The following is a 10,110-nucleotide window of genomic DNA, read 5'->3' on the forward strand; positions in this document are numbered from 1 at the left end:
CGATACATTAAATGGAAGGCCAGACTTTTCGGCGCCAAAGAAGCCCAAAACAATAAGTCCCAAGAACCGCCCAGTGACCGAGGAACTGCCCCATTATTGGGTGATTCAAGCATATCGTTGGGAAGAGACCCAATCGATTCCAAGCAGGTAAGGGAGTCCGCCGAAAGGGGCGCGGATCCCCTGGACCTATAAAAGACAGGTCCCACACATGGTTCAGTCTTCTGATCCAGCCCTCCAGCCCTTCTCTCTCTTTGACCAACACTCCTCTGTGGACCAGCACCTCGACCAGCTTTTGCCAAGAAGACCTTGAACGAGAGAGAGGAGAGGGTTCGGACAGCAGCCGCCAACAAGTAAGTGCCTCACAACGATCACTACCAGAGATAGGCACCTCCTGACCCTTTTAACTTATACCAACCTGAAGTCTGCAGACCAGAGCAGAGCAAGAGGCCTTGTTCCCTGACCCAGCAGTTCCTTCGAGATAAGTATTAGTTTATTTAGCGGTAGGAATAAGTTTAATCCTTTTAGCGTGTGCATGGGTAGTTATTATAATTGTATTATAATAAAATCAGTTGTTTGGACTTACTAATTGATGTATGGTTTTTATTACTTTGAACTTCACCTTGACCTTGTGGTGGGTCTTAAACGACACCTGGCGACTCCAAAGCTAGTAAAGAAACCAGAGCCAAATTGAGTGTTAAAAGCAACACTCACCCAGAAGACCAACCAGAGGAAATGGCGAGGTACAAATTAATACTTTGCATCAGTATTCACCAAGAAGGAATTGATGGATGTTGAGTCTGGTGAAGGATGTGTAGATAGCCTGGGTCACATTGCGATCCAGAAAGACGAGGTGTTGGACGTCTTGAAAAAATATTAGGTAGATAAGTCCCCCAGGGGCCGGATGGGATCTACAACCAGAATACTGAAGGAGGCTAGAAGAGGAAATTGCTGAGGCCTTGACAGAAATCTTGGATCCTCACTGTCTTCAGGTGATGTCCCGGAGGACTGGAGAATAGCCAATGTGTGTTCCTTTGTTTAAGAAGGGCAAGCAAGGATAATCCAGGGAACTGCAGGCCGGTGAGCCTTACGTCAGTGGTATGGAAATTACTGGAGAGAATTCTTTGAGACAGGATGTACTCCCATTTGGAAGCAAATGGACGTATTAGTGAGAGGTAGCATGGTTTTGTGAAGGGGAGGTCGTGTCTCACTAACTTGATAGAGTTTTTCGAAGAGGCACAAGATGACTGATGCAGATAGGGCCCTCATGACAGACTGGTACAAAAGGTGAAGTCACATGGGATCGGGGTGAGCTGCAAGGTGGATACAGAACTGGCTAGGTCATAGAAGCAGAGAGTAGCAATCGAAGGGTGTTTTTTTCTAATTGGAGGGCTGTGACTAGTGTGATCCGCAGGGATCAGTGCTGGGACCTTTGCTGTTCGTAGTATATATAATGAATTTGGAGGAAAATGTAACTGGTCTGATTAGTAAAGTTGCAGATGACACAAAGGTAGGTGGAATTGCGGATAGCGATGAGGCCTGTCAGAGGATACAGCAGGATTTAGATTGTTTGGAGACTTGGGTGGAGAGATGGCAGATGGAGTTGTAATCCGGACAAATGTGAGGTAATGCATTTTGGAAGGTCTAATGCAGGTAGGGAATATACAGTGAATGGTAGAACCCTCAAGAGTATTGAAAGTCAGAGATCTAGTGTACAGGTCCAGCAGGTCACTGAAACGGGCAACACAGGTGGAGAAGGTAGTCAAAGAAGGCATACGGCATGCTTGCCTTCCTTGGCTGGGGCATTGAGTATAAGAATTGGCAAGTCAAGTGGGCAGCACGGTAGCATTGTGGTTAGCACAATGCTTCACAGCTCCAGGTCTCCGGTCGATTCCCGGCTTGGGTCACTGTCTGTGTGGAGTCTGCATGTTCTCCCCGTGTCTGCGTGGGTTTCCGCCGGGTGCTCCGGTTTCCTCTCCCACAGTCTAAAGATGTGCAGGTTTTAGAGCGAGGGAAACCGTGGTTTACCAAAGAAGTGGAATCTCTATGTAAGAGGAAGAAGGAGGCCTATGTGAAGATGAGGCGTGAAGTTTCAGTTGGGGCGCTTGATAGTTACAAGGAAGCGAGGAAAGGTCTAAAGAGAGAGCTAAGACGAGCAAGGATGGGACATGAGAAGTCCTTTGGCAGGTAGGATCAAGGAAACCCAAAAGCTTTCTATAGGTATGTCAGGAATAAAAGAATGACTAGGGTAAGAGTAGGGCCAGTCAAGGACAGTGGTGGGAAGCTGTGTGTGGAGGCTGAGGAGATAAGCGAGATACTAAATGATATTTTCGTCAGTATTCACTCAGGAAAAAGATATGTTGTGGAGGAGATGCTGAGACCCCAGGCTATTAGAATAGATGGCATTGAGGTGCGTAGGGAAGAAGTGTTGGCATTTCTGGACAAAGTGAAAATAGATAAGTCCCCGGGGCCTGATGGAATTTATCCTAGGATTCTCTGGGAAGCCAGGGAAGAGATTGCTGAGCCCCTTTGGCCTTTGATTTTATGTCATCATTGGCTACAGGGAATAGTGCCAGAGGACTGAGGGTAGCAAATGTAGTCCCTTGTTCAAGAAGGGGAGTAGAGATAGAACCTGGTAACTATAGGCCGGTGAAGCCTCACGTCTGTTATGGGTAAATTCTTGGAGAGGATTATAAGAGATACGATTTATAATCATCTAGATAGGAATAATATGATTAGGGATAGTCAACATGGTTTTGTGAAGGGTAGGTCATGCCTCACAAACCTTATCGAGTTCTTGAGAAGGTGACTGAACAGGTAGACGAGGGCCTCAGACGTAGTTGATGTGGTGTATATGGATTTCAGTAAAGCGTTGATAAGGTTCCCCACGGTCGGCTATTGCAGAAAAATACAGAGGCTGGGGATTGAGGGTGATTTAGAAATGTGGATCAGAAATTGGCTAGTTGAAAGAAGACAGAGGGTGGTGGTTGATGGCAAATGTTCAGAATGGAGTTCAGTTACGAGTGGCGTACCACAAGGATCTGTTCTGGGGCGTTGCTGTTTGTCATTTTTATAAATGACCTAGAGGAGGGCACAGAAGGTTGGGTGAGTAAATTTGCAGACGACACTAAAGTCGGTGGAGTTGTAGACAGTGTGGAAGGATGTTTGCAGGTTACAGAGGGACATAGATAAGCTGCAGAGCTGGGCCTGAGAGGTGGCAAATGGAGTTTAATGTAGAGAAGTGTGAGGTGATTCACTTTGGAAAGAATAACAGGAATGCGGAATATTTGGCTAATGGTAAAATTCTTGGCAGTGTGGATGAGCAGAGGGATCTCGGTGTCCATAGATCCCTGAAAGTTGCCACCCAGGTTGATAGGGTTGTGAAGAAGGCCTATGGTGTGTTGGCCTTTATTGGTAGAGGGATTGAGTACCGGAGCCATGAGGTCATGTTGCAGCTGTACAAAACTCTGGTACGGCCGCATTTGGAGTATTGCGTACAGTTCTGGTCACCTCATTATAGGAAGGACGTGGAAGCTTTGGAACGGGTGCAGAGGAGATTACCAGGATGTTGCCTGGTATGGAGGGAAAATCTTATGAGGAAAGGCTGATTGGACTTGAGGTGGTTCTCGTTAGAGAGAAGAAGGTTAAGAGGTGACTTAATAGAGGCATACAAATGATCAGAGGGTTAGATAGGGTGGACAGTGAGAGCCTTCTCCCGCGGATGGAGGTGGCTAGCATGAGGGGACATAGCCTTAAATTGAGGGTAATAGATATAGGACAGATGTCAGAGGTAGGTTTTTTACGCAAAGAGTGGTGAGGCCGTGGAATGCCCTACCTGCAACAGTAGTGAACTCGCCAACATTGAGGGCATTTAAAAGTTTATTGGATAAGCATATGGATGATAAGGGCATAGTGTAGGTTAGATGGCCTTTAGTTTTTGACTTCCCATGTCGGTGCAACATCGTGGGCCGAAGGGCCTGTACTGCGCTGTATCGTTCTATGTTCTATGTAGGTTAAGTGGACTGGCCATGCTAAATTGCCGTTAGTGTCCAAAATTTCCCTTAGTGTTGGGTGGGGTTACTGGGTTATGGGGATAGGGTGGAGGTGTGGACCTGGTAGGGTGCTCTTTCCAAGAGCCGGTGCAGACTCGATGGGCCGAATGGCCTCCTTCTGCACTGTAAATTCTATGAGATATGTTGCAGCTGTATAGAACCTTAGTTGGGCCACACTTGGAGTATAGTGTTCAATTCTGGTCGCCATACTACCAGAATGATGTTGAGGGTTTAGAGAGGATGCAGAAGAGATTTACCAGGATGTTGCCTGGTATGGAGGGCATTAGCTATGAAGAGCGGTTGAATAAACTCGGTTTGTTCTCACTGAAATGACGGAGATTGAGGGGCGACCTGATAGAGGTCTACAAAATTATGAGGGGCATAGACGGAGTAGATAGTCAGAGGCTTTTCCCCAGGGTAGAGGGGTCAATTACTAGGGGGCATAGGTTTAAGGTGCGAGGGGCAAGGTTTAGAGGAGATGTACAAGGCAACGTTTTTACACAGAGGGTAGTGGGTCCCTGGAACTCGCTGCCGGAGGAGGTGGTGGAAGCAGGGACGATAGTGACGTTTAAGGGGCATCTTGACAAATACATGAATAGGATGGGAATAGAGGGATACGGACGCAGGAAGTGTAGAAGATTTTAGTTCAGACGGGCAGAATGGTCAGCACGGGCTTGGAGGGCCGAAGAGCCTGTTCCTGTGCTGTACTTTTCTTTGTTCTTTGTTCACCCTTGGCAACACCATACGGGTGACATCTGCGTTGGAGGCTTCGGGGGCAAGAGTTCCGGCTATAGATCAGCATGTCCTGGGGTACTCTGTGCAGGCAGTGGCCGAGGCCCAGGTCAGGGCTGCCCTATCACAGGCAGTCATGTGCCAGAGCCACCTAGACATTGCAGCGGCGCTCCAGAGCGTGGCCCAATCACAGCGGGTCATGATTGAGAGCGTCCCAGGCACTGGCCAACATGGCACAGATACAGAGTGAGGTGGCCCAGTCTCAGAGGGTGATAGCGGAGTCACTGGCTGATGTGGCACAGGCCTAGAAGGTGGCACTGTCACAGCATAATGTGGCGCAGTCCCAGATGGAGATGGTCCATACCGTGTGCTCCAGGGCCCCTAGCATGCAGACCCTGGTCGAGGCCAGAGCGGGTCTCCGGGGCTGGCAGGACCAGGTGGAGGGGATTTTCCTGGATTAGCTCCACTCGCAACCCCGTCCCATGGAGAGCCCGGGGGCTTCCCGAGGGAGCAGGAGGTGATGGGGCCTGTACCGGTGACTCCCGCAGGGGAGGTCCCGGAATACCGCAGCACCTTGGACCCCCCCACCCCCTCCTGTTCCTTGCGTATCACATGGGCAGAGGGTAGAACAGGCATCACCACGCCACCTGAGACACCCGAGCAGCAGCCGGGCCCATCCAGACATGGTTGCCCAGAAGACGGCCGCCATAGAGGAATCAGGTTTGCAGGGTGGGCATCACAGCAGGCCGCCTCCATTCCTGCTGTCCCATCTGGGGATCCACCTAGATGTAGCGTTAGGGCCCGTAAGGCCAGAAACATAGACACCAGTTAAGTTGGCAGGGCACAGTTCAGTGACAGGGGCTATCACATCAAACACCTGTGCACAATGCTACAAGCTGCTTCTGTGTTCTGTCAGATGTGTCAGAGGGGTTTGATGGGTGGGCTGATGTGGGCTAGCCGCAGAGGGGATGCAGATGAGTGGGGAATGGACGGACATTGGGGTGGGCTTGGCTGAGGGACTGCAGTTCAGCCGGTGCTCATCATTCCAGCATTCCCCCCCCCCCCCCCCCCCCCCTCCGTCTCCACCTCCATCACTCCAGGGATCCGATGGGACCGTACGATGGAATGGTCAGCTTGCATGCAGGGATAACCCAGGTGGATGGTGGGCAAATGTCAGACATTGTCAGACAATACCAGAGCTCATCGCAGAGCAAGTCGCCCTCATCCTCTATCTCAGTGTTTTTCAAACTTTTTTTCCGGGGACCCATTTTTACCAACCGGCCAACCTTCACGACCCACGCCGGCCGACCTTCTTGGCCCTCGCCGGCCGACCTCCGCGACCCACGCCAGCCGACCTTCGCGACCCATGCCAGCCGACCTTCGCGACCCACGGCGGCCGACCTTTGCGACCCACGCCGGCCAACCTTCGCGACCCACACTAGCCGACCTTCACGACCCACGGCGGCCGAACTTTGCGACCCACCATTTTCTCTTACTTTGAATGCGAGGTGTGAGCCTGCTTGGTCCTCATGATCTCACCCCAATCAGGTTCACAGGAGGAGAGCGTGGATTTTGTACCTCAGTTCGTAAACTCTGAGTAGCTCCCCTGTTGTAGTCTCCGCCCCCTCTGAAATGGTGTCATCGCGTCGCGTGCCGCACACTGTTGAAACGATGTTGGCGCTGTAGCCACCTGAGTTGGCCATTTCCCCACACAAAATGGAGAAACGCAAAGACAGCAGGGAAATTGGACAATCCTAGAGAAACAAGCAGTTTGCAGGCTTTTCCTGTGTATTCTGCCTGCAAAGAAAGCAGACAGCACTGAAACCAGCAGTTATGCATATTGATGAGCGATCCCCGGGACCAATAGCTACAACGATTAGCTACATTTAAGACACTCAACAGCAAGTCAGACTCCTCGGCGCCAACGGGTTGCAGGGGCTGTTTAGCACAGGGCTAATCGCTGGCTTTGAAAGCAGACCAAAGCAAGCCAGCAGCACGGTTCGATTCCCGTAACAGCTTCCCCGAACAGGCGCCGGAATGTGGCGACTAGGGGCTTTTCACAGTAACTTCATTTGAAGCCTACTCGTGACATAGAACATATAGAATATAGAACAGTACAGCACAGAACAGGCCCTTCGGCCCTCAATGTTGTGCCGAGCCATGATCACCCTACTCAAACCCACGTATCCACCCTATACCCGTAACCCAACAACCCCCCACTTAACCTTACTTTTTGTAGGACACTACGGGCAATTTAGCATGGCCAATCCACCTAACCCGCACATCTTTGGACTGTGGGAGGAAACCGGAGCACCCGGAGGAAACCCACGCACACAGGGGGAGGACGTGCAGACTCCACACAGACAGTGACCCAGCCGGGAATCGAACCTGGGACCCTGGAGCTGTGAAGCATTTATGCTAACCACCATGCTACCCTGCTGCCTTGCTGACAATAAGCGATTTTCATTTTTTTTTTCCGGAGTCCGAGACAAAGGAGACAAACAAGCCAGAAAGAACCGCCCAGCGATCGAGAAACGGCCCCAGTATTGGGGAATTCAAACCAATCAATTGGTGTGGGATCCAATCGATTGGAAGTAAGCTTGGGGTCTGCCCAAAAGGGCGCGAAACCCCTGGGACCTATAAAAGACAGGTCCCAAGTTCAGTTCACTCTCTTAGCCGGCCCTCCCAGCAGAACACCTTAGCAGCTCTCGAAGAACTTGACCGTAAGAAGGAGAGGCCTGGCCGATTGCTGCACCACCAAGTAAGTGTCATACGACGCACGCTACGAGATAGACACTCCCTTAGTCCATACCAGCTGGAAGCCTGCAGACTCCAGGATCGAGCAAGACGCCATTGTTCCCTGACCCAGCGGGTTCCCTTATCCAGATAAGTATTGGCCTATTAGTGGTAGGAATAGTTTAGTCTTTTAGTATTATATGCATGAGTAGCGAATAACTGTGTATTAATAAACGTGTCTTGATTTGAACCTTACTAATTGGTGTATTGAGTCATTGATCTGAACTTGAACTTGAACCTCGTGGTTGTATCATAAGGATACCTGGTGACTCTAGAGCTAAGTAATAAAACAGAGCCAATTGAGTGTTAAGCACACTCACCAGAACGAGCAACAGCGCGTCTCCTGAAGGCCCCTCTCCTGATGCTCCGCTCCCGATGGGCCGTGTTCCCTGTTAAGTAATGAGTTAAGAGACATTCCAATTAGTTGTCTCATTTATGTTAAGTATCCAATAATTGACACTGATATGTAAAGTGGCTTCAGGTGGCCTTTGTGTCAGGTGATGATAGAGCTTGTGCAGAGTCTGTTAAAGTGAAATAAAGGTGTTTGTGAAAAGAGCAGAACCTTTGACTCTTTATACAACTGCAGCTCAACGTCTTACAAATGGTAGCAGAGAATGGTTGCTGTGCAAATGTTAAGGGTTGAAAGATACAACTTTTCCAGACCAAACCAAGGAGTGAGTGATAAGAAAAAAAAGATATATGGCTGAACCCAGGATAAAGATGGCCGGATATGACTATCCTCCCTTATTTTCTGAAAGGGAATCGTACGACCAACGGAGAAGTGCAGTAGTTATGTGGACTAAGGTAACTGCCTTGGGAAAGAGAAAACAAGGTATGGCATTGGCTCTTTCTCTACCTTATGACAGTAAAATCTGAAGCAAGGTGTTTTCTGAGCTGGAATTGGAAGAGTTAGACTCAGAAGAAGGTCTGGAGACTCTATTACGTTATGTGGATAAGGTTTATAAAAAGGATGACTTGTTAAGTGCGTATGAAGCATGGTCAGATTTTGATAGGTTCCAAAAAATAGACAATTTCTCCATGGAAAACTATATAGTGGAATTCGGCAGACTATAAATAAGGTTGCAGAAACACAACCTGTTGGCCTTTAAATTACTTGACTGTGCTAGAGTGAGCAACATGGATAGGCTCCTGGTTTTGACAGGAGTTCAGTTTGCAGATAAGGATACCTTATTCGATCAGATGACAGAAGCTTTAAAAATATTTCTGGGGAAACATTCGATTCCGATGGCGCTGATGGCCCAAATAGGTCAGCCTGCAATAAAGCAGAACATGGAAGATACACTATTAACAGGAAGGCGAAATCGAACGGCTACAAACAGGTTCCAAGACTATAGAAGGAGATCAGGACCTGGAAATTATGAAGACAGAAACCCAGTTAGAACCTACAAGAGGAAGATGAACTCCAGAAATGCACGGGGCATGATAAATCGATGTTTTCGATGTGACTCTCAATACCATTATGCTTTCAATTGTCCAACATGCTATAATAGAGGGTTTGAAGCGACACATGACACGGAAGAGTCAGAAGAGGAAAAAGATAGTGATCAGAAAGAAGGCATTGTCCTATTAACAAGCAGTTTTATGCCGGTAATGAGGGTGTTGGTTGCAGAATCCTTCAATTGTGCTGTATTGGACAGTGGCTGCACATCTACTGTGTGTGGAATTGACTGGTGAAAATGTTACCTGGACTCCTTGAATGCTGAAAATCGTAACAAGGTTAAGGAATTTGAAAGTTCCACAAATTTCAGGTTTGGGGATGATAATACTCTGAAGTCGCTGAAAAGAGTGGTGATCCCTTGCAATATTGCCGGAGTGAATCATTTCATTAGCAAGGATGTTGTATCAAGTGAGATACCTTTGCTCAAAAGGGAAAATGCTGGAAGATCTCATCAAGTCTGGCAGCATCTGTAGGGAGAGAAAGAGCAAACATTTCGAGTCCAATGACTCATTTTCCCTTTTGTTTCAGATTCCAGCATCCGCAGTAATTTGCTTTGATGAGATACCTTTGCTTCTGAGCAGACTGTCGATGAAGTAAGCACACATGAGACTAGATATGGAACAGGATCAGGCAACAGTTTTTGAAAAGATGGTGCAAAGTTGGGACACTATTGTATTCAATTACTGACAAATAATATTTCAAGTACAGTTATTAAGGATGTATTAATGGCAGTTGAAAATGGGACTTTAGCTGATAAAAAGCTTGTTGTATTAAAACTGCATGAGCAATTTGCGCATCCATCTCCTTGGAGGCTGAAAAATTTACTAAAGGATGCAGGGGTAAGGGATGAAGACTATACTAAACTGATAGAACAGGTTAGTGATCGCTGTGAAGTTTGCAGGAAGTACAGAAGGACACCAGCACGACCGATAGTAACCCTTCCTTTGGTCAGGGATTTAAACGACATTGTGGCCATGGACCTTAAGATCTGGGATAAAGTCAATAATATATTTATTTTGTAGATTTAGCAACCAGATTTAATCAATCAACGATTGTAAGAAGTAAAGAAAAGAG

The 10,110-nt window shown here is 48.1% G+C and overlaps 1 protein-coding gene across 1 annotated transcript in view; it reads left to right on the plus strand.

Moving 5' to 3' along the window:
- LOC119951035 (polyhomeotic-like protein 1) overlaps positions 1–9,680 on the plus strand; it is a 20,825-nt gene extending 11,145 nt beyond the window's left edge. Inside the window, exon 4 of the mRNA XM_038774069.1 lies at positions 9,618–9,680. Within this exon, the coding sequence (XP_038629997.1) occupies positions 9,618–9,680 (63 nt within the window). The remainder of the gene's footprint in view (positions 1–9,617) is intronic.
- The last annotated feature ends 430 nt before the right edge of the window (positions 9,681–10,110 follow it).

The sequence above is a fragment of the Scyliorhinus canicula genome, chromosome 16 (genome assembly GCF_902713615.1).
Source record: "Scyliorhinus canicula chromosome 16, sScyCan1.1, whole genome shotgun sequence".
In the NCBI taxonomy this organism is placed as follows: domain Eukaryota; kingdom Metazoa; phylum Chordata; class Chondrichthyes; order Carcharhiniformes; family Scyliorhinidae; genus Scyliorhinus; species Scyliorhinus canicula.